General features: G+C 30.2%; 2 protein-coding genes across 2 annotated transcripts in view; one reads left to right on the forward strand and one right to left on the reverse strand.

Annotated features, from left to right (window-relative positions):
* The window catches only part of LOC107445120 (potassium/sodium hyperpolarization-activated cyclic nucleotide-gated channel 2-like), a 622,718-nt gene that overhangs the window by 285,922 nt on the left and 310,493 nt on the right, over positions 1-26,303 (reverse strand). The window lies entirely within an intron of this gene.
* LOC107446236 (sodium-dependent glucose transporter 1A) lies at positions 5,953-24,324 on the forward strand. Its single transcript, XM_016060832.4, has 8 exons — positions 5,953-6,147; positions 8,133-8,239; positions 9,451-9,577; positions 12,309-12,479; positions 15,248-15,576; positions 17,739-17,950; positions 19,936-20,167; positions 23,192-24,324. Exons 1-8 carry the CDS (start codon positions 6,111-6,113, stop codon positions 23,915-23,917), a joined length of 1,941 nt encoding a protein of 646 aa, XP_015916318.1. The 5' UTR covers positions 5,953-6,110; the 3' UTR covers positions 23,918-24,324.

Here is a 26,303-nt window from a genome sequence, read left to right on the forward strand (position 1 = left end):
TATTTTTTTTCCGTGTAAAACCATAAAAAATACTATTTTGTTTCAGTCTTTTTAATCTTAGATTCGGAAAATCTTTTAAAAAATTGCGCTTTATTTTTTTGTCCAATATTTTCTCAACTTTGCAAATTTAGTAGTAGTAGAACGCGATATGAGGTCAAATGCATTAGTATTGCATGTAACTGTAGAGAAAAGCTTTTATAAATCTGATGATTTCGTCTATTATTAACAGAAAAGATATATATAGAGTTGATAGAAACTAAAGATAGAGGTTTTTTAGTATTGGAATAGTAATCAGTATAGTAATTAATTGGAATAATAATCAGTTTAGTATTGGAATTATTAGTTAATATAATAGTATTAGTTAAGTGTATTACAAAGAAGCTGATAAAAGATGATATCATAACAATTAATACTCTTCTGAAATTCAGGGGAAATTTTAATTGAATGTGAGTCGGAATCGGAGTCATGTTCTCGAGAACGTCGGAAGTTAGATTCGAAAATTTCAACTCCCGACTCCATAGTTGAAATCAATACTACGGAATCATACAGAAAACCGATATCGATAAGTTGAATAAAGCTGAAATTTTTCCATTTCTTTATTAGTTGCTCTTTTTGTTATTAGCTAATGTACACTTTTTACACATTTTTACTCTGTTTTAGAAGTTAATCTCATGAAAATAAAGAATAACAGTAATCATCAGTATCATTTGGTATGATTGCTCGAGGTCATCTCATAACAGTTAAAATTTACGAATATAAAGCAATTTTTTCCGGTACTTGCGATTGGGCGTAAAAATTCTACTTCTATAGTACAGTAGTACCTATATTAGTATATTTGATACTTATTAAAAAAGCATCGATTGCTATAATACCAGTATTACTAACTGCCAAAATAATTGAAACATTATTGATGTCAATATTATATGAAGATTTGTTTACGACTCCCATTAATGAATCAATGCTTTGTCTTGATTGATTTTGTATTTGCTATTTTCATATTTTTCTTTATTTCAATTGCTGTTGATTTTAAATTATTTAATTCCATGGAAACACGTTTTAAAAACTCAATTCTAAACAAAATAAACAAGTGGTGACAGATAACTTTATAAATACTAATTCAGTGACGAGACACCAATCCACATGCCATTCAAGTTGATAAAAAATATTTACCATTAAAGAATGTGTAAAAAAATCTTAAACAGAACCGTCTACAGTTTTATTTGTAATAGTAGCTAATGTTAAAGAATTGTTAAAAGCTCATTTTTCAAACACCTCTCCATAGCGGACAAACTAAAATTTTTAAACAATTAATTTAGGAATCTAAAAATGCTACTTGGTCGATGTCAAAATGTTAGAATCCTAGCACAAGCGATTCTGGAATAATTAAAGATACGAGATAGCGTTTCGACACTAAGAACAGACAAAAATATTGCGTAAACACAATAGAAAAATATTTGAAGTTTGCAGGTTACTGACATCGAACATTTTTTCAATAATTTTGCAAATCGAATCATTTTAATTTAGCAATTGATATCGAAAAAAACACTAACAGGTGAAATTTCCGCTGAAAAGATTTCAGGAATAAGTCTAATTTTTATAGCTTACTAGTATTAAGGACTAATATAACCTATTAGTATAACGAATTTTTTTTAAACGCTTAAAATTCGAAACTGGAAAGCATCTGCTTACCAGCAACAACAGTTATCAATCTATAACTTGATTAAAAACTTCATTCCTTTCAGAAATATACAAATTGGAAACAACAGTCAACATGTTTCATTCGCTCAAAAATAGACACCCATTTTCAAGACTTGCCTGACATGAATGAAAAGTAACAAAAGTGATTTGAAACATAAAACGCAAAGTTGCCAATGAAAAAGGAAGAAATTAAAGGTGAGAAGCAAAACTGTAAAAACCACAGTAGCCGAGAGGGGTAAATCAGAATAAAATTCTTTTCCACGTGCTATGAAGAGACGTTAAAGTTATATCATTAATTAGAGAATTAGCATTCATATGAATAAAACAAGATTCCATTATCAATCTATTTCGCCGTAAAACAAATTATGATATTTACAAATATAGAGTTATAGAATAGCTATTGAAAAATATTTAAAAATATCACTTCATACAGTTGAATAAAAAACCTGTAATGTTAAATAACATCTATAAAAAAATATCTAAAAATTTGTTTAATATTATTTTTATCTATTATTACACATTTTCGATAAGCTTAAAAATAGTTTTTTAGAAAATTTGATACGATAATTTTGGAAAAAAATTGTTTGGTACAGCAAAAAGATTAATTCAGAATTCCGAAAATCTTTCCAATCAGAAAAAAAATAAAGCTTTTTGGAACAGATTGTTGTGGACCAAGGAGTCCTGGATTTTAAGATTTTCCAATTTCATGCTCAACGGAATGACTGTGGTAGTTTGGTTAACTGTTAACATCGACCAAGCCAGCTGGTACCAATTGGTTTGAAACTGTGTGGTCCACCATTGAGAATCGAACCCCAGTCCTCCTCTGAAATAGCTCGGTGCCATTAACCACTGGGTCATCGAGGAGACTATTCATGTCCTCAAAATCTAGATTTTTGTGACTAAATTTTGTGAAAATAATATATAACCTGTCCCTTCTAAAGTGTAGCCATAATTCCATGAAAAAACTCGAGACCAAACTGCTATCGCGATAAAAAAATTAAAGTTTCAGCAATACAATCACTATGAAATTTATGTTAAATAAATATTTTGAGAGATTTTTATATTAGAGAAATAAGAGAATTATTAAAATATTATAAACAATTTAAAGAACATATAAGCTAAATGTCAGGTTTCTGGGTCAATAGTTTAAAAAAAAATGCTAATATTGTGTTGAAGTTTGCAGTTATGAGAAAACGCCGAAAGAAACTAGTAGCAATGTTAATCAAGTAGCATAAAAAATTTAAAAAAATTGCAGATAAAATAATTTAAATTTTTTTGTAAAATTATTAAAATCTGGATATTAATTTGAAGTAAAAATGATGCAAAATTATTACTGTACACCCTTAATTATTTTATAAGGATAACTCAACAGAGTAAATTCCTGAAAAAAGAATGATTACTAAATTAAATTATTTTCTTCATCAGACATAGTAAAAAAATGTCATAATCTAGAGAAAGCTTATAAAAAAACCAATAAATCTGGAATCTGGCCAAAAATAATTTAGAGCTCCTATTTCTTGCATTAACCTGATCCAAATTTAGAGGCATGACCTTCAGTTCCTGACCTTTTGTGGGGGTGTAGCCTTCTCAATATTTTCCCATTATCCAGAAAACGTGATTGTACTGCAATAGAAGCCACTCCTGTTTTACATTCTCTCAAAAGAATAATACACAAAGTTAAATATAAAAAAAAATCTTTCATGGTTTTCACATTTTGTTATTTATTTTAATGGCTGTTTTCTTTGTCGTTTGGTGAATTGTGCAGAGATTCGATTGTGGAACTGAGAAAGTTTCGAGAACAATCACACTTGCTAGATCGATTTTGGAAACAATTTACAGAGTTTTTCTTTTCCTCTACCGATAATATACTGCGTCATGCAGTTGAATATTTCGGAGCAAAATTTACTTTTCTTAAACAAAAAATTAACCACAGAAAATTTGCAGAATTATTAACCGAAAATTTTGTTATTTTGCAACGGTTTTATTATGAAAGAATTAGTTTTTTTCAGGAAGATAAAAATAAATGTTTAACAATTTTTTTTTAACAATTGTATTCACAAGTATTTGCATACATCTTTTATTTTGTATTTCATAAAGTATTTTTTTAATTAATGTTTAAATTAATTAATGCTATTGTATAATAAAAAAAATGAATTTTTAAAGGAATTAATAAAAGCGTATGTGTAAAAATTTAGCGCTTGAGTTAAACTGATTATTACTGAGAGGTCACATTAGAGGACTGTTCTTTAAAAAGAATTAGCCTATCCAACTTAATTATTTTAATTATTAATATCCTATTTTAATTATTTTCATTTAAAGGCTGTTGCAAAAAAGCCTATCCAATGTGATGCCTTAGTAATATAGAGCCTTTAATTTGGCTTTGTAATCATGTAAGTGCAATTTTTAAGTATTAGCTAGTATAAGAAAATACTCACTTAACTTCAATAATATACTCTTCAGTTTAATACAAATCTTTGAATCAATAAAAAAATTGACTTAATATTGAAATTAAATCAATTAGTCCGTAAGATTTTTTTTTAAAAATTGCCGATCATTTTTTTTCTTTTTTAATGCGCTATATTTTATCATATTAGAAAATTTTGTTTAAAAAAATCAGTAACTGAATGTTTACAAAATTAACGAAAAAATGAGTGCGGATTATAAACATTTAATTTGTTTATTTTTGGCATTAATGTATTTTAAATACTATTGAATGATCTAATTTGCCGAAAACCTAGTAAGCTCTACACCCAAGGACAGTTTAGTTCTTAATTCACTATTAAAACACAGAATCTAATATTTCTTATCCCTAAGAATTGTTTTAATCAACAAACTTAACATTTGTTAATACCAACAGCTTCAAAAGTTTGATTGACAATCCTTTTACCTTTTTCGACAATCAACACAATAAAACACTTTTCAGCATAAATTGTCAAAAACTAAAAATTAAAAATGACCTCAAATAAATCTGCAAAGAACTTCGAGTCAAATAATTAAGAAAACTCTAATATTATTACGTTTAATAAATTTGGAAGATTTATTAACTCAGCAACAAAAACACAGCATTGCCATTCCAAGAAAAAGATGTTACACTCGTTCGAAAAACTATTTATATTCCAAAACTATCACCATGGCAACCACAAAACTCTACACTTTGCCATCTACTAACTGACATATAATAAGTAAATTATTTTACAGAAAATACGGTACGCATTAGCATACAATATCTTATAAAAGAATCAAACATTTTTTATAACTAAGAATTGTGTTAAATCAGCAAACTTATAATTTGTTAATAATAACAGTTTCAAAAGTTTGATCAGTACTCCTTTTGCCTTTCTTAGACAATTTAACTCAAAACACTTTCTAGTATAAATTATTAGAGTTACTTTTTGGTTATCCGAGAGCAAACAAGAATTCGCTAAATAGTTCAGATCTTTCGTCAAAATAAAATAAAAACAAAATCAACGATTATGATTCATTAAAAATAATTATGACCATTGTTGAACAGCCGACCCAATTTTTCGGGTTTACGACTACAATTGTTCAACTCCGCAGCCTTGTAATTTTGAACCCAAACCAGTACAAGAAAACTCTTGAATCAAGTATTGGGAGAAATTTGCCTTCGTTAAGGACTTTTTGATTGAACTAACCCGCATTTGCGTACATGGAGAGGAAGGCCACGAAACCTCCTATGGTTTTCCTGATGGCAAGGGGACATTAACTCATGATTCATCTACCCCTGTGAGGATATTTTACGTCAGCACTGTGGTTGGTGCAAACCGAATGCGGAATACGTATCTAAAAGCATTTGCTGGGTTTCCAACCCTGGTCACCTCATTGGAATGCGAATGCTCGATCCCCTGAGCCATCAAGGCTCACTCATTAAAAATAGAATAATAGGCTTTGCTTTGTGAGACAGCCATTTTGTTTGGGCCATTTGACTGGCGAAAGCATAGCCTAAAAACATCTCCAAAAGAAAGAAAGAAAATTAATTGGTGAGATTTGCGCTCTGCTATCCGAAAAGTTCACTTTTCGGTTAGCAGAGGGAAGAAAAAAATGAACAAGAAAAATTTGCACCAGATAAAACCTAGTTTGGTTGGCTTAAGCAACACTATTCATTTTTTATTTCTTCTATATATTTAGGAACTGTTCGTCTTTAAATTAGTTTTAATAATTTAAAAAATCACTTTTATTATATTACTTTGCAAGTTCGTTTTTAAGTTTTCAGTTCATTAGGTAATATACAAACTAAAGTATCAGTAACTGTAACTTTTTAATTACCATTTATATTAATATTCGACTGTTTGTAAACTTTTAAAAAAATTTGAATCACTTGACTGTTGAGGAAAACATTTACTGAAGAATATTATGTAAAAACAGACAATTGGCTTTTTACTAGAGTTATCGAGATGAAAAAAGAAAAATCTGTCCCCCTGGACAGAGAAAGTAGGTTTAAATTTATTTCACTTTTATTGAATAACGTAACTTGCCTTTTGCAAAATCAATTTGTTTGATATTTGGGCTTTTCCAAAGTAATTAATTTACATTTGTTGGAGAAATGAAATTCGTATGACAATAAATATATTTTTTCTCATTATTACCTATTTTTATTTATTTGTTTTATATAATTTTTCAGTGTATATTGAAATATTTTACGGAAGACATGATGTAGAACTGCATAAATTATTTCGCACATAATTCATATGAAACAAAATACAATAAGCTTCAGTTAGTTTTATATTCTTCAGCAGAATATTTTCAAAATAAAACAAATTATATTTTTTGTTGCCAAAAGAATTATATTTATTTTTTTAATATTAACGTTTATTACGCATAAATAAATACATTTCACTGACTATTAATATAAACTTTACAAAATTACAGTGTGAACATTTTACCCAATTTTCAAAATATTTTCCCCAACCGAACGCCATATTTTTAAAAAGTGAATATTTTACAAAATTGCTATATTAAATTCGGATCAGTATGCCATATATTCTTTTTTATCAAGTTTAGTCCAATATCTAGATGTGATTGCGACAGCGATTTGTTGCTATTTTTTAATGCCACTTAAAATGGATGATAACTACGTTACTTTTGGCAGAAATCTTTACATTTGGCGATAAGAGTAAAATGTTTCATCTTTTTTTCAAAAAGCTCACATTAATATGTTAAATCTATGCCAAATGCCCCTTAAATTAGCGACAATAAAGTATTTATCAGACTCTGAATGACGGACATATCAGTCTTGTTTTATTAATATTTAGATTTTTGAGCACGTCTGGTTTGACCAATGGTGCCTAAGTTTCACTGGCAAGGAGTAGTAAATACCTCAGCGTTTATCAATACCTAGAGGATTTAATTAGACAAAACTCTAAAATTTAGAGAAAAAGTACGCGAGAGGCATGTCCAACAAAGTTCGGTAAATCCTCTATTGTTGCACACTTTTGGGACCTTAGGAATACAGTTAACTTAAATGGCGCCAAAATTGTTCCCAAACCAGACACACTTCAGTCTTTCTTCATTAATACGAATGCCCTCATCAGTCTCTCTCTGACATTCCACATAGAAAAGCACCCTCCTTGGCGTCATTCATATTTTTTGTCTCGCTTTAGTTTTCGTATTCCATGTTATTATTTTTTCATCTCCACTGAAACTTTCTCCATTATTGTTCTTTCCATTATTTTATTTCTGTTAGTAGCTGCAGCTGTTCTCTTTCTTTCAACCTGTTTTCATTTCTTCATACGCATGTTTGAATGAAACGATCACGGTGCTCTTGAGAATGAGAGCCGTGATCGAGAGTTCAAAACAAGTTTTAATTTTTTTACACTTAAATGAAGCAAATGAAACTTTTATTAATAAGTTTATGTTCACGTTTACCGACCGGCCTGTATTGGGGGCAGGGAACTGTCCTTGCATCCGAAAGGTCCTGGGTTCGAATCCTGGACAAGGCACGGATGTTTCTTTCTCTCTTTGTGTGCTCTATGTCCTTTCTCCTTCGTGTGTGAATGTGACCCGCCCTATAAACGGGTTGTGGTTCTGTGAATGGCGTGGCAGAAGTCAAATTCCTAACCATAGATGGCGCCACTGAAAAACAGGAACAATCACACCCCCACTGCCTTAAGCAGGCATACGACTAAAAAAATGTTCACGTTTAAAATTTTTTTTTTAGGATTTTTATTTTGTATTCCAAATAGTTTAGTCAAGGAAGTGGTTGTATTTCTTAAGATTAGGACAGGCAATTACAGAAATTCAATTTTTGAAGCGAACTTTTAATTAGTTGGACAAAAGTTATCCTGATTTATATAATTGTTTTTTTTTTTCTTCTTGCTAACTGTAAATAAGAACACCAGCAAATAAGTGTAATTTAAATAATTTTTATTTCCCATCTTTGAAGGAATGTATCCTATAACTTCATTTTATTTTGTTAGGCGTATCTGTTATAAGTTCAATCAGTTCTCGTCGATCGATTGAAGAAGAACAGAAAGGGAGGCGAGTGCTACTGACTGTGCTGATTACATCTTCTTATCTTTGTCTGGTAATTTTTTTATAGCTTCACTAATACGTATAAAACCAAAATTTTCATTTTATGCTTTTCTTAGTTCCGGGTGCAATGGACTAAAATTCTGCGGTACCTTGTAAAAACAAAGTTTGAAATATTAAATCTCTTTAGGATTTGAGATATCTTAAGGATATCTAAGAATTAAGTAATTTTAAGTGCGTCTGTCGATTATTTTTCATTTCTCTTATATTTTTTTAACTTACAAATGAATTGTAAATACAAATAATTATATTGATTGTAATGTAATGATGAAGTAAAAATAAGTTTTTGCAATACAATTTTCCTCCGAAACTCTTTTATTTCATTGATTAAATAAATAAATAAATAAAACTAACGTCTTAGAATAACAAAATATAAATAATTAAATCCTTGTTTAATTTGTTTAAAATAATGCTATAGTAAATAGTTTATGTGAATAATTCAAAAAGTTAATAAAATAGAAGAATTTTTAAACATTTAAAAAAGGTCAAAATATATATTTATTTTTGACACATCTAAAACGTTGCCGCACCTAATAATAAACGTGGGATACACCATATTCAGTAGAATAACATTGCTTTTTTTTATTTACTTTTAACTTTTTTTTATCATTTTATCCAATTTGACAAAAATGACTAAATATTCGGTTTGCTGAGATTAAAAAGCAATTGAAACTATTTTATCACCAATAACAGTTTTTCTGTTTAAATTTGAGCATTCAAGCTACTTGGAAACTATTTGAAATTTAACTGGCAATAAATTCTATTATGGAAAAAAATCATCAGGTACAGATCTACAGGTTAAATCAAAGGTCTCTAGCTGTTCGAAAAGTGATCGAAATATCAATTCCAAGATTCCATTCTAAACTAACCAAAACGAGTTATTAATGTGATAAAAATAATAACATTTTTTTAGTACTTTACTTAAAAAGAATGCAGTTTTTTAAACAAAATAATAGTAATAAAATCGATATTTTAATATCGGTGCTCGAGCGTTCGACTGGATTTATGTCTCTTTACATTCAGTTTCGTAAGTGTGTAATTTCGAACCAATTACAAAGAGTTAATTTAAGAAAAAATGAGTATTTGATGAAGCAAAAACAGTGCCTAACCAGTTCCAAAATTCGAAATTTCAATAATGAATTTAGTTTTCTAAATAATCATTGAATATTTAATATTTTTACTATAACAATATTTTTCTTTTTTTAGGGTTTTTTCAAAGCAATTCCTGGTCCTACTCTCTATATCCTGAAACGTTTAGCAGGTGTAAAAATGGAGGGTCTAATGCTCATTTTTTCAGCCCGTTCCCTTGGTTACATTTCTGGTTACGTTGTTGGTAAGAAAGATTTTGCAATATATTTATGCGTTTTCATTTCGAATAAGTTGTTCTTAAAATAAAGGGTGGCGCAAAGAAACGAGAAATTTGTAATGTTTGAGTTGAAACTAAATGTCTTTAACCGAGGCATGCCACAGTGAGAATTCCAGAATTTCCATATCAGGCTATTAGAATATACGGAAGAGGGGGTTAAGACGGGGTAGTGGGTCAAAATCAGGTACTTTGACTGTGTAGAAACTAGTTCTGAATTCCAGGCGACTAACTATAAATTGCATTTGACTAGTCAAAAACAAGGACCTACCATATTGGCATGTTGTTGTTGACTAATTCACGGTGTCTCTATAGATAAGTTTTTTTTTACTATGTCAACTCCTTAATGCTCTCTAGGTTTTAAGCAATTCTTGTTTATTAGTCTCTTGAGTTATGAGAATTATTTTTAGTCTAGCTTATTATACGTTCAATAATGATTCATTCCCTAACACACAATAGGGGTTTGTTCCAAAAGTAGCACTGTTCTGTTTCATTTTGATATCCTCTGCTCTCAGGGACAGACTGAGTATCCCCTTGATGTGTGTCTATGCTGGGCCCACTGAAGCTGCTATGCATCGACGGAAGCCCCGGGTCAAAATTTATAGCGGACCCTTTCCTTAAAGCATAAAAACCATATTTTCATATTTTGTTGAATTTTTGAAGACCCTTTATAATGAATCTTATTGTTTATATAGACATAAAGTAATTTTCTGCAGTTTTTTTGAAATAGAAAACTAATTATTTAGCACAAATTTTTTTGTAATGAATTATGAATCGAGCTATCAGCAGTTCCTTTCTGTACCCTCCTTGAGTACAGTTTTGACTACATCCCATGTAAATTATATGCATGATTTTCTTAAAATGTCATATAAAATAGAAATGTCTGATATTTTTTAACTGAAATTCTTGCACATCGAAATTTTTAATAGAGTTCACATATGTATCCGGTTTTACCCCACCGGATATTTGGCATTTTCAAGAAAAAATCATGATTGAAAAAGGTAGTACATCAATGACTTTTCAAGAAGGATATATTGTACACAACTAAATAATGAATATATATATCTTCAGACAGTTTCTAGGTTAAACAATTTAGCTCCAACAGGCCTTTGAATCTTAGCTACTTGGTATAACCCCACTTTCCCTTGAACACCGTCAGGAAGCATAATTTCCCGATGCCATTTTTAAGAACTAACGAAACATTTTGTTGCATTTTTTGACATACATATTTTTTGTAATGGTGAATGACATATTATATGCATACACTTTTGTCTATAAAAATATTTTTCCAAAATTAATTAGTGCAAATTACGTTACTTCAAAATCACCTTTTGCCTACACCAGGTTGCACGAAGTGATCATAAAATAGTGTTTTATATTCTATCCTAGTTAGTGTTTTATATTCTATCTAGTGCTTTATATTCTATGGCTTAACTTCAAGACTGAAACAAATTGCATAAAATAGTACAGAAATCTACTGTTGACCAGACAAAAAAAAAGTTTTTTTTTTTTTTAAGTAGGAGTGTTTTTTCAAAATTTGCTTACATTTAGGTTTAGAAAAAAAGAAAAGAAAGAACTTCCTTGTATTTATAGTTTACCGTATAAGTAGCGTTATGGGTTAAAACTCATCGTAGGTTTTTCAGGTTATTACTTTCGATTTGTTTTAACGCCTTGAAAAACAGGCCGTCCAAAACGGGTATTAGCTGTTTTAACTCGACAAGCTGTTAACTGGATATATCGGTCATTATTTGCTACGGTAGCACGTGAACGACCCTGTCCTGGACAGCTTCAAACATCCCCTGTTTCTCGAAATCGATTTCTGAGTCTTACTTACTATGACACTTCTTGCCACTCCAACAACGTCCGATGCACTTCTTTGCGTTAGTCTCCAGGCTAACGCAAATTATCGGTAGACTGATAATCATATCAGTCTACCGATAATGCGTCAAGCTACGGATTCTAGTTGATCACGTTCTCGCGACATTTTCAAGTAACTCATCCTCAAAACAAAATACGAAAGGTTAAATTCGACCTCTGAGATAACGAAAGACAGCAGCTTCTGCGAAATCAAGATTTCTACACTTATATTCTTTTTTTGGTTTCAGACGTCATTAACGTTGATTTGCATATGAAACTCTTTTTTTTCGTCTTCTGCTGTATTTAATACTATGGATGTTTTGTTTTGTTTGCCTCATTTATCAGAAGAAGTATGTGTTAGTTTCGTTAAAGCCGTGCGCTAAAAAAAATTTTTTTGAGCAGGATATTTTATCATTTTTTTTTTTAAAGTTTCACGCATTTAGTTAATGTACCTTTCTCTTTGCAACATACTTCCCAGAGAAATTATTTCGAATATAATCACATTTCCATAAGAACAAATAAGAACCACGATGCTTATACTGGAATGTCCGAAGCGAAGATAGAGTATCTTCAATTTGCTTGTCTAATATTTACTCTGTAAAACATACCTTCAAGGCTATTACATTGTTGCTACAAACAGACATAAATGATCAAATAATTCGACCCATAATTCATAAATATAATATAGCAAAATAGTATTATTTTCATTGTTTAATAAAAATGATTAATGAAAGGTGCACTAAGTATACTAATCTTTTAAATTATTTCATCTCACCGTACTTTTTTCTCTTAGCATGGCATGTATATTTTATAATTATTCTACAATGGTGCATTTTTATTACAGGCGGAGCGGTGTTTGACAATACTGAAAATAATTTACTAAACCGGTTGATAATATTTATAGTAGAAATTATCTGTGCAGCTACTGCTTTTGCAGTGCCATTTTGTCACGGTATCGTGGCCCTTACTGCTGCCTTTTTTGGTGCAGGAATAAGTATAAGCATATTGGAAACAGGTACTTTATTTTCTTAAAAAGATAGATAGATATATTAAGAAATCAATGTATTTTCAGTGAAATTATGTTAATTTTTTGCATATTGTTCTTAATGAAAAAACTGAAATTGCCTAGTTTTGTCTGGTTTTCTTTTCTGGTGGCCATTTTTATAACGTATCATTATCCCAATTCCCCAATCATTCTTTTTTACCTCTCTGTTCTTAAAAAATCTCAGTATTTTCTCTAAGAACGCTAATCGCAAAAATGGTCAATAATTTGAAAAATGAATTAAGAAATAAGGTTATTACATATGCGACTTGCAATATTAGCAAACCAGCTTGCCAGTAACAGCTAATTTTAAGTCAGAGAGTGTGCTTCTTGTTTTTCAGTGGCTCAATTTACATTCAATAATACGATTTTGCGCGCACCACAAATTCAAGAAGCTAAATACTGTAAAATTGACACTAATATTATTCTCTTTTTCCTCACGATGAGGTAAAATTCTCAGTTGGTTTACACATAAATGTGTAACAGTAAATACACAAATTTTTTTTTTCATAAGTTTAATTTGGTAAGAAAAGCTCTTAGCAAAATAGTGTAAAATTTGTTACGATAAGGAAAACAGTGACAATGAAACTAAAATTACAAAAATTCAAAGATAAGGCGAGATTTAGAAAAGGCGAAATGGTATTTGAACTATCAATTGATGGAATGAAAAATTCTTTTGCATAAATAATACTCCTGAGGTAAATAAGGTAATTAAATAGTATGATTTTTTTCTTCCTGTATTTTAAAATTTTAATGAAGAGAAAATTAAGAATTCTCTTTATCTTTGAAAAGAAATGTCAAACTGATGTAAACTTTAGCGAAGAAACTAAAAATAAGTTAAAAATTAAAACTTCCGTTTGCTTTTATTAGGGGTAACTTTCATCTTTGACTTTCTCATCAGTTCTTGGTTATTTACGGTATGTCACATTAAAGAAACCCCAGCGTTATTTCAATGATAGGAACGATTTTTTTTATGGCGCAGATTTTCATTTAGAATTTTGAAAAGTAAAGATAATTGTGACTGAAACATACTAATAATAGAGTCGGTTTAGTTCGGTTAGGAATTTATTATAGGATATATGTATATTAAGGGTTTACAAGCAAATAAAAGAAAGTAGCGCAACTTTTATGTAATAGATTCATAAATGCGTTTCGGAAATTTAAAAAAAAAAGAGTTTCTTATTTTACTTGCTGAAACATATTGACTTTACTGAAAGTCTATGTAATTTAGCTTGACAAAATGTATTGAATTTAAATGAATTTGTCTCTTAAATATCTTTGTTTTTTTAAATATCTTTGTTTACCCATCGTTTTAGTATGGCCAATCATCTAGACGATGTCAGTAGATAGCAGAAAGTTGAAAGACTTAAATTGGGCCTATCACTAGCTACCTGTTATAGGTACCTTGGATATTTGAGAAATGAAGGGGGGGGGGCATCCACTCTCTGGAAACAATTCAGAGGCAGCAACGTTGGTCCACCGACCTGGTTAAGATCACAAAAGGGCGACAACACCGGATCAAAACCGTTATTTGAGAAATCTAACGAAAACGGGTAGGTTCGCTGCAGCTACACAACAGTCTCACAACTTGTATAAACAGAAATGGCATCATGCAGTGACCTGTATGCCAGGTTCTCTGTAGTCTGCATACCTTATACAGTGAAAAACAAAAGACATCGTATAGCATGATGCTGAGAACATTTGTCTTGGACCGAGAATGATTATGGACAGGATCTCTTCAGTGATGAGTTGCTGTTCAGTGTGGACAGCGATTCGAGATTTGTTCTCATCTGGAGAGATCCCAGGAATCGATATTGGCACTTAAACACTGTCAAAAAGAGCCACTATGGTTGAGGTGATTTTATAGTCTGGGCAAGAATTATGGCAAACGAGCATACCGACTTTCAAATGTTCGATGGGGCACTCCATTAGGTACAGGGACTAGATCTTTGTACCCTATGTGAGACTTTTCCGTTGAAAATATGGACCGAATTTCATCTTTATGGACGACAACATCTGTTCACACAGGGCTCAGTTGGTGGACACATACTTCCAATCGAAGGATATTCAATTATTGGAGTGTCTTGCAATGTCCCCTCCCCTTAATCCTATCGAACACGGATGGGACGCTCTTGGACGCTCAACTGTAGCTTGAAGACAAACTCCAACATCCATAGATGAGCTCAAGGGTGCCTTGGTGCAAGAGTGTGTTCCACACAGGGATTAAATTTGGTTTGGGGGAATTGAAAATGACTCTCGTAAACAGTATGAAACGCCAATGCGAGAGCTGTGCAGTTGTGATCATACTTTCAATAAGACATGTTTTAACTAACAGTGTGTTACTCACAGAACACTGTCAGTCAGACAGCAGCAGCAACAGCTGATTGACAGTGTGTCATTCAGCTGCTGTGCTGGACAAGTAACCAGTTTCCTTATTTGTGGTACAATTGCTTCCATATTTGTTTTCCCATTATTGGTCTTATATCGTATGATATTTTGGCGAGTTATGGTTTTATTTGCTTTTTTAGTTTTTATAGAAAAAACAAAACCTTTTTTCCTTCAATAACTTTCACCAGTATAATTATAGATCCAATTTTTATAATGCAATTATAAGTAAAATAAAAAAAGCAGATAACACTATTACAAAAGTTTAAGATTGAAATTATTTTATTTGTTGATTGCTGTATACTTTAAAATGTATTTTTTTAGAGAAATTTTTAATTGTTATTTTATAATTGCAGGTTTTAATACCTTTGTTCTGCATATGTGGGGAAGGAAAAGCAATCCCTATTTCATGGCACTCCACTTCTTAAATGGAATTGGAGGTCTGTTGGGAATAGTATTGCAGCGTGCGTTTGTTCAAGACATAAGCGCGGCGAATGCTACAGCAAACATAACACTCTATTTAAAACCTGAAGATATAGGGAAACCTATATTTCCTCATCTGATGTACAGTTACATAGTTCTTTGTCTCATCATATGTTGTATTGCACTATTTTGGTTGATATCACTTTTTTGCCCGTGTAATCAGATGCCTTTGAAACCATTTCAATTAGAAGCTGACATAAAAGTAATATTAATGATTTTCAATCTACATTTATGCTAATTTTAACACAAAATAATCATAGATAATCATAGAATATAATAGAATAATAATAAAACAAAATAATCACAAGTTATAATTCCTAGTACAATGCTGAGGGAGTAAATAATTGACAATGTCAGGGTAAACTCAAAGCGTAAGACTTCTTTTTTTGCAAGCCCTGTATTGTTTTTTAGTTATTACCAGTTGTTATAGACTCATGTCATGTGTAATCATTTCTCTTAAAAATAAACATACAAGCAATATCAACATTTCTGAATGATTATAACACAGTTACCATTCGTAAAATGAAAAATTTTTGCCCAACGCTGTTTTATTCTTGTACTGAACAAGTGGCAAATTTCAACATTCACATAATTTTTTATTATTATTTTTTTTTTGATGGCAAGAAAATAAATATTAAAAAAGCTTGACGAGATTAATGCAACTCAATTGGGAATATCAAGTTTTTTTTTATCTTCTTGGCATCTCAAAAATTTTTTATAACTTCAATTAAAAAAAAAAGTGTTAAGATTTTTTAGACAGGATCATACTTCTCTGCAAGATATAAGCATGTTAATAGTTTGTAAGTTATTATCATTGGGCTTATATTTATTTAAATGCTTCTTTGATTTGATTCATGTTCCTATGGTATGTTTAATATTCAATGACTCGTAAATTTATTTATTCATTAATAAACATCATTTACATTTATGTATAATTATTACGCAATTATTTTTAGCAAGTTATAGCTTAATATCGAGTTACCAAAAGTTTTTATTTCCTGGCGCATAGTTGAAGGCTAGACATAAAATTTCATTTTCAGAAACATATTTTTTTTTAATTATTCATCAAAAAATTATTTCTTACTCAAAAAATTTTAAAGTTTTCTTGTTTCCCACATAATTAATAATTTAAAATCATATAGCAGAAATCAGTTTCAAGAGTATAATATCATTATTTCAATAATTGGGTACTTGCACTTCCTGATTCGGGAATCATTGGGTAATTCGGGAAGAATATCATGGATACCTAAGTATGTGACTCATGATTTCAGCACCAGCTGATAGTTATAAGCAAAATGGAGTGTTAAAGTTGAGCTTCACATAAGTTAGATTGCTAATTAATGTGAAGTTAATTAGTGCCGTATTGCACATCAAACTTGTTGAAATATAATTCCTTGTTGTCTACGTCTTTTACTTAACTTAGATTTATTATATGCTTTTGTATTTTATTGTAACTATGATATATTTTTGTTTTGTGTACCTGGCAACTTCAATACATAATTAGCTTGTTTATGTTCTACATGGCTTCATGCCTTTCAAGAAATATATAGTGAAAGAATTAAAATTTTTGTGAAAGAATCTTTGTGTAAGAATATAGAATGTGTCATTTAAGAGAAATGATACTTGACGGGCTTGGCTTACAGTAAAAAAGAATGGAAAGAACAGTTGATAACGTAAGCAAATGCCACGTTTTAACAACCAATCATGATTAAGATATCCACACTACGTCACTTGCAGTTATTCAACTCCCTACGAAATCTTTTTCCGAAAATCGGTTTTATTTTTAAAACAATAAAATTACTCCATTTTAAAATAAAATAAAGCGTATGAGGAAGCCATATAATTTAAATATTTTCTACGCATGCAATAAAAGAAAGGATTTTACTAATCTACGATTTGAGATAAAAGTTTCAACCCATTGCATCTGTTAGAGCGAAATTTTTATTTTGTCACATTTGTAAAAAAATTGCTATTCTTTTTATAATTATTGTTCGAAAAAATTCGTCCCATATCCAAAACATATAGACAAATTGATGTTGTGGTTTCCTTTAGCTAACTTTTAAAACTACGCTAGTCAGAATGTTAATGCTTCCAAACTTTATTTTATTTATTATATTAATTTTATCATTATATTTATTATATTATTATGTTTTTATATTATTATATTTATTGTATTTGTTAATTTTTTTAAAAAATAAATAAAATGAATTAATTATAGTGCTCTAGTGACTTATGTTATTATAAATAAGTTTTCTTAATTTTGTTGTTAAACTAAACTCATTAAGCGCTTTCGTTTCTTTTTTAATGTCTTTCTCATTTTTCCAACAGACAAATAAAGTTTTCTCTTCATTTGTTTATTTTTAGGTTCCATCAAAAGAATTTACAATGTTTGCTGTGTTAACATCTTCACTCTTAGCATTTCTTTGTGGAACTATAAGCCTTGGTTACGTACACATGTTTACTACATTCGCTATTGAGGAATATAATATTAGCACAAAAACTTCTCTCGATCTTGCTTCATTCTTTTGGGGATTTTTTGCTGTTGGAGGTTTTTTCGCTGTATTTGCCTCAAGAATGTAAGTAGTTGTCACTTTACAAACCTACTCTAGGGCGAGGTTGAGGCAAGAACGAGAAATCTAAAACGATATATCTTTCACTTTTCGATTGCCATACATTTGTTTTTACCGCCCAAATTTAAAATTTAACTAGCTTAGTTAAATAGCTTAGTTAGTTATTAAAAATCATATTACTTAAGGAAACTATAACTATCTTACTTTTACGTCCTACAATCTTACTCTTAAGTCCAAAAATTTTGCTTAAAATTTCTTCTAAAAATGTAAGAAATATGAATTTTTAATCTGGTGGAAATTATCGGGATAACACATTAATATTTTCTAATTGCAATGCGTTTATTTCACATTTAAAATTTGACTAAAAAATAAAGCATTTAAATATTTTTATTTGTCAAGTGAAAAAAATTTTTTTTTATTCGACAAAACTTTATTGCTATAAAAGAGGTCTGTCTAAATGATTCCTCTCCCAAATCGCACAATTTCTGAATTCTAAAAATCCCTGTATAGAATAGAGAATGCTGTATCGGATAAATTAGGAAGCTATTTTCACATGGAGATCCATGCAGAAATGTTGAATCGCTCGGACCTGGCGCTAAGCCTTTCCGCCATAAGTTAAGGTTTTACAAGTTGTTAATGCAATTTTTGAACATAATTCTAAGGATATGGAAGAGTTAAAGTAATATCTAAATTATCTGATACATCATAAAACTGAGTATAGAGAGGATAAAAACAAAAAACTTCCCCGTTAGGCGACGGCAAAGAAATTCTAACCCATGATCACTTAGGATAATTTATGTCAGAACTGAGGTTGGTTTGAGCCAAGAGCAGAATTTGTATCGACCAGCCAATGCAGAGATTCACACCTAGGTCACTTCATTGGGAGATAAACGCTCTATTCCCTGAGTCACCGAGACTCAATTTGTTACATTAGTACTTTTTTCTGGTTACATGATATGATAGTTCAACTTGGCATCAAACTGATGCAGTAAGTTTACAAAGTATAGCAATCTTGTGTCTCGTAATTTCCTTGTCAAAACTGACGTAAGGAAAGTTTTTAAACCTCAGATCTCAAATTAGTATTTAATGAAAAATTTTTTATAAAAACAAAACACGTTGACACAAGAGTGGAGAGATTGAAATTATCAAAACCAGTTAGGATGCCCACAGAAACAGAGATGAGTTGAATGCTTTACCGTAGTAGATAAAATACTTCAAAGGGGTCTGTCCAGACATTTTGTGAAAGGTCCGTTTTCGTAAAATTGTAGAAAAAAATGCTCGTAATTTGTGAATATAAAATAAACGTTACGGCGCATTCTTTCAATCAGGGTCCTGCTTTTGTGAATTTGTGCAAATAGGGTCCTGTCATTGCAAAAATCTTTTTCAAGGAGTTTTGAAATTGTAAAGACATACAAGATTACGCTCACACTGTAAAATTTAAATTTTAAAAAATGAACAGCAATTGCTGCTACTAAATTAGACATGCAACATACAAATATTTGGTATTTAGCCTATACTGCTGACAGCATAATATTCATTTCGGACGAATAAAGGAAGAAGCGTCTGCCGAAGACCAAACTTAGTTCGTTTATATCTGTCTCCCCCCCCCTTCCTGGGAAGGGTTTATTCGATTAACAAAACAATAATGAAGATAAACAAATTTGTGAAGGGTCCGATTAAAAGATAAATTATTTTGTGAAGGGTCCGTTTTTGGGTTAAAATATTTCGTGAAGCGTCCGTTAACGGATCCAAATTTCTCCTAAACAGACCCCTGCTTCAAGATAAAACGAAAGGTTGCCAAAATAAGTAATATTGTTTCAGATGTATTTCATTTTAGAATAATTTAAATTTTTTAAGTTTCATTTATTCACATAATAATACGTGACTACATTCCACAAGGGACTTCGTTCAAAGTATAAATTTAAGTTTCAGCTGTTTACATTTAAAACACGCATACAGAAACAAATTAACTTTCTTCCTAATCTTCATAGATTTCACCCTTTCTTCATGATAATTGCTTGTCTTATCTTGGAGATCATATCTGGTGTAGTATTGATAACGCTATCTAAATCGAACAATGATATGTTGATAGTGGGAAATGTATTACTTGGTCTTGGAGCAGCAGCCTTACTTGGTTGGTCGATACTTTGGATGGATCGATATATAGTGACCACATATAAGATCATATCTGCCCTACTGATGGCCCATTGCTTAGCTGAAATGGTAATAAATTTTAATTGAAAATCTGTTATAAAAATACACGATTGAAGTTTCGTACAGTGAAATCTCCAGGAAAGACCACCTCTGTGTAGTGACCTCCTTTATTTATGACCACGTTTGGGAGCCGCGGAATTCATATGCGTAGACTTTGACATAGACTCAATTTTCCATCGACTTTGTGTTAAAGAAAATCTTTAAAAGAGCCTTTATCGAAACCTCTACCAGCGACCGTTCCAACCTCCGAACCAAATGAGGAAAAAAGTCAAATAAGGAAACACGAAAAAATATCAAAACAAAAAATATTATCAAAACAAATAAGTGGATTCAAGTGTATTCAAATTATTTTTGAGTGGCTCTTATTTAAAGAGCTCTTTTTGACAACCTCTGAAAGAGATCAACAACCTTATGTTGCAGTCAGAGTGTACTAAAGACAATGATATCAATGATTCATTTTTAGAGTTGAAAATTAAAATAGAAAAAAAAATTATGTAAAAAAAACTAAGCATCAGAAAAACTCTTATTTTTTGAAGCAAACTAATTTTTATAATATAAAATTAAATGCAAGCTAAAACAAAAAATATAATTGTTTATTTATTTTAAATAATTCGATCATTCATAATTGGCAAATTTGTTTTTAAACATAATTATATCAGTAGGGGTCATATTTATTAACGATAAATTTTATTCATCCATCCGGTTTTATGACGTCAACGAAATTGGCATTTTCGCATCAAGAAAATGACACTTATGAATTAAAATCGCTTGCATAAATTCATGTACCTTCGATAAAAAGTGAATGGAAATAACCTATGAACGAGCTACTTCTACTAGTGACCATTTTACTGTTGAACAGAGAGTGGTCGCTTCCGAGAGGTTTCAGTGTGGTTTGAATGTAGTTTTGTAGTTAGACCATAGGCTAAATCTAAACTTTAGAGTATTAGGGTACCATAAATGAAAAGTGTACACGCGTGATAGCTTCAGAAATAAGGTAAAATCCTGGTTAAAAAGAAGGTAAAAGAAGTGAACAAACAGGGTAATCAGTTCGCGTAACAGCATTTAAAATGAACATCAAGTCCTGCTAACTCGATGCGTGACACAGAGGGTAATGTACCGTTTCCTTACTCAGATCGAGTGCACCATAGATGTTACGAGTCATAAATCTTATGAAGTTTTCATCAACAGAAACAAGGGATTTATTGGGGACTGAGGTGGTTGCCTGCCTTGGTCTTGGAAAATCCTATATTGATGGCCAATTCTGAATTTTCAAGAACATCTTTATATCATTTGTTTAAAACCGTTTGTCCTTAGACACTGTTCGCTGGAACCAAACACCATTTTGTCAGTTGATGTCAATAGGCAATCAATTTTTTTTGCCAGCCTTATGAAATAACAAGAAAAAGGGACAACTTTGATTTCTAGAAGTACATCGTAATTCTGCAATATGCAAAATTAAAGCATATTGTTTTCAAATAATAATAAATAACAAATAATAATGAAATTTTAAAAGTATGTATATTCATGTTATTTTTAAAGTTCTTAAAAAGTGTGGACTACTTTTGAATAGCTTTATGTCCTTAGTGACAAATTATCGAATAAAAATTCTCGTTCCATACCGCACACTTCTTAAAAAATTCGACTGCTAAATTTTGTGTTTCTAAACAAACAAACTAAATAGATGAAGTTAACATTAATTGATTGTTTTTTACTTCGAATCGCTCAGTTTGATTTGCAAGTTTAAGTTTATTTCTGACAGTTACCTATTCAACTTTTAAACCCGTAATATATCCCCGACAAACTTAAATTACCAAAATTATGATTTATTTAAATTATGTAAAAATTCCCTCTTGGGATAGTGAAGAATGTTGTGCACTTTAGGTTATTTTCTGAGGTACAACATATGCATAAGTTTCAATAAATTCCATAACTCTTGCTACAAGAATTATGTTCAGCTCTGCTTCAAGCTTTTAAATGCAGAAAATATTATATTTTCATCGTATATTTTAGTTTGAAATGCTATAATATATTTGAAACTTTACTAAATACGTATTTGGAGGAAGTAACCTTTTCCTGCGAAATAAAATTTTCTGTGTTTGTTAGTTCAATTAGTATTTTTTTTTAATTGTTTATCAAAATTATATTCCTTAATTCATCTAAAGTTTCATAAAGTTTCAGATTTGCTACTTTTAGTTTTTGATCTCCTTCAACCAACTTCAAAAGTTAATATCTGCATTATCAAAAAGGGAACATGACTTCCATTAAATGTTGTATTAATATCCACTATTTTTGTTGTAAGGAATAGATAAAAAGTTATGTACTATACAAGTTAATTTTTATACCATTTCTCACATCGACAACTTTATAGTTTAGGTTTAAACAAGGAACTTTTATTCTTTGTCCTAAACACATGCACTATGCATTTTTCTCTTTAAGTGCCTTAAAAATGAATACATGTTGGGTGACTAAAATTGATTAAAATAAAACTGTTCCAATTTACAACAGATGTTGTTAATTGGAACAGTTTTCTGGTACCCGGGGACAATTTACGATTCCTACTTTAAGTGAGCGATAAAATTCTATTTCAAATTTATTTATTTTGGTAAAAATATTTACATAATTAAAAGCAACGTATGTGTATTTAAAGGTTGCCTTTAGATTGTAAATGTGACTATAATTGTCAAAGACAGAAATTAAAATTTGACAAATTACACAAGATACTACACTCTGCTCTACAAAGATGCATCATATTTAAAATGAGATTAAATTTTATCAAAGCATTTTTGCTATAAGGTTCTGTGTCCTATTATTTTCATTTATAATAAAACTTAATATTTTAGAAAACTTAGTTTTTAAGAGTTAGTTTTTTAAAAGTTAGTTTCAATGTATTACGATTATTTTTTCAGTTTGGTTCGTTTTAGTATATTCAGTTCAGGTTAGTTTCAATGTATACGAGTAAAAAATATGCCCTCTTTAAATTAAAAAAATAACAAAATATTTATAATAAAAAAACATTATTTGCTTCACTTTTAGATCATTCCTCCTATTCTGGCATATGCATTGACAAAAAGCACTAACAGCCTCTCCTATTTTGTCCTCTACATGCCTGTAATTTACCTTATCGTTTTTGCACTTCAATGCTTTTGGTTCTTCCCTCACGGTGAAAAGTTCGTCTCTATTTCAAAACTTCCCAAGAAGATAAGGAAACATAGGTGGTTTCCAATATTTCTGGAATCTTGGACGAAAGGAAGTGACCCGCAACTAATTGCAACTGCCATGAAACAATCAGGAATAGACTTGGAAAGACCAGTGATGGTTACTAAACGAGAAAGTCCGGCTCAGACTGAAGAATTTTTTTGGAGACCTAAGACTAGGGACAGCGGAATTCAAGTTCAGTACTTGACCAGAGAGGAAACCAGGGCTTCGCTCCAAGTGGCAAAAGAAGCTCTTAAAAGAGCAAAACAGGTGAGACTCGAGGAAGAGCTTGAAGAAGAGAAAAAAGAATCAAAACCGGTATCGATTTTAGGAGGTATTTTCGGCAAGACTGAGAAAGAGGCGGACAAAGATGATGAAAAAGAGGAGAAAGAAAAACCAGAGCAAAAAAAGCATTTGTTTGGTGGTATTTTCGGCAAGAAATCTGAGGAAGAAGATGATAAATCGAAAGAAAAACCAGCTGGTAAAAAAGATGATGATGGGAAAGGAAGTTCGTCCGAACCACGCCGACAAAGTAGTTGGTATTGGTTAAATAGTATGCACTGAGGAGCTATATCACAACATTTAATATCAACTCCAAGCTTTGTTCAAAGACATCAACTTAAAAACTACAATAAACATGGGGATTTTCTTGTGATTGTTTAGAGCGTTTTTTTTAATAGAGAGTAAATGGCATTTATCATTGATTAGAAAAAACTTTCAAATTGAAAATTGGCAAACTCCTGAAAAAAATTCGAAAAAAAGTTGATAATCTCCAAGATGTTGAGTATTATAATAATATCTCAAATAGGTTCATACCCAACTTTTTAAAATATACTTTAAATTGTTTCATGAAACGAGTGCTTTTTGCTGAAAATTTAAGCAAAATTATATTTAAAACTTTGATTTCATTTATATTTGACTCAGTGTAATGCTATTGATTTTTAATTTTTTAATAAAATATTATTTCTTTATAGTATGATGCTTTTTTTTTTTAAAGAAACGTAGATTTGGAAGCTAGCTTGATTTGAACCTCATAGAAAAATATGCTGCGATAAAATAATTCTGAAACATTTTTATTTATTTTATGTAATTTCTGACTATATTTTACTGTCTTCAACATTTTATAATGCTTTAAATAAAATTTCATTTCTAAACTTTTAAATTTTGCTGATAGTGCTTCGTGGCTAATATTTAATACTTGATAATTTTTCTTACATGCGAATTACATGTGCATATGAAAAAAGAAAGTCGTAAAATATTCAAATTTGAATCATTTTAGGCGAAACTCCTAAGCAAATTTTTAGAAAAAACGAAAACGGTCACTTTGCTTTATTACTAATCAAATTGAAATAGAATTCTTTAAAAAAAATTTTCAATTTTAAAATTATTCACATGAATATGTTTTCTGTAAAAATGTCACAATCAACCTAGTTAAATGATCAAAACCATTTTATAAATAGAATACTAAGTATAAATAGTAGACAGTGAAATACCGTCAAAACTTTCTGACGTCACTTTTGACGGTCTCCTATAAATATTTTATATCCATACGAGTGATTTTTTTAATCTAGAAAGGGAGCTATTCCAAGATTTTAAGCAGATAACAGTTATTACATGTTTAAATTTTTGCAAACATTTACGGTTGCAACAATTAACGGACATTAAACGCATTATTTTTAAGTCACATTCACAAAACTAGATAACTATAAGCTTAAAATGTTGCCATAAAATGCTGTTATTTTTATCATTTAAGTATGCATAAAAAACTTTTTAATTGAAATTGGGAATAAATTGAAAGATAGAAAAATATTCTTGATGTTGAAATGGAACATTTATTACTGTTTTGCTCAATAATTTATTGCAATAACTTCTTCTAAGGAACTATGCTACTAGAAATAATTTTGAAATATAGTTTTCAATCTGAAATATGAGTCAAATAATGTGCACTCATACTATCTGTGTCTATTAGTCTTACGATACGTTTCTTAATGAATTTCACAATAGGTTTATTCATTTTGAATACTAGATTGCCCAAGGAAGTCATTTTAACCGCTTTTTAATTTCAATTCGAAAAACTATGATGACACAATTTCTTGGAATTTTTTCATTCTTATAATTATTTTTATTGTTCTCCGTACGGCATGAAAAAAATTACACTATCAATAAATTAGTACGGAACAGCACTTAGAAATCAAGAACAAAACTGAAAGACATATACCAATACAATTAACTAAGCAAAAATAATTCCCTTTATTTACTTAGTATTTTTTGTCCTTGACGAATGTGCTTAACATTATTAGATTAAGCAAACCACATTTTTAGTAGTTCATTCCAGCGAACTTCAAAATAATTCTGCACTCAGTATCTTTTCAAAAATCAAGAAATTTTAAGCGATACCAAATATACTAGTTTTACCTACAGTAGTACATTTGGTATTGATTAAATTTGAACTAATTACCGTAATACAAAAATTTCCTATTACCAAAATTAAATAAATACCATTGACGTGGATAATAGTATGAGAATTTTTTACGTTCCTCGTGAGCGAGTTAGTACTATTTCTCTATCAATTTTTCTTATCAGTACTGTTCAAGTTTTATTTCAAGTAGTGCCTATTACCAAAACTAATTAAGCATCATTGGCGGCTATTATAGCAAGGCAATTTTTTAATTTTTACCTAAACGAATAAGAACTGCTTTCCCATTTTTTTAGTACATATCTTAAAAATTTATTTTAATTAGTATCTATTACCAAATTAACTAGATATTATAGGTTTCAATAATAGTATGGCGATTTTTTACTTTTTTTCTTGACAAATTGGCACCATTTCGCCATTAGTTTTGCTATTTACTTCATAGCTTATTTTTTAAATTCAGTTATAGTACCTATTCTCAAAATTAATTGAGCATCATTGGCTTCAAAAGTGTTAAAACAAGTTTTTGTACAGCGA

Source organism: Parasteatoda tepidariorum, chromosome 6 (assembly GCF_982258835.1).
Source record: "Parasteatoda tepidariorum strain Cologne lab strain chromosome 6, Ptep-v5.0, whole genome shotgun sequence".
Classification (NCBI taxonomy): Eukaryota; Metazoa; Arthropoda; class Arachnida; order Araneae; family Theridiidae; genus Parasteatoda; species Parasteatoda tepidariorum.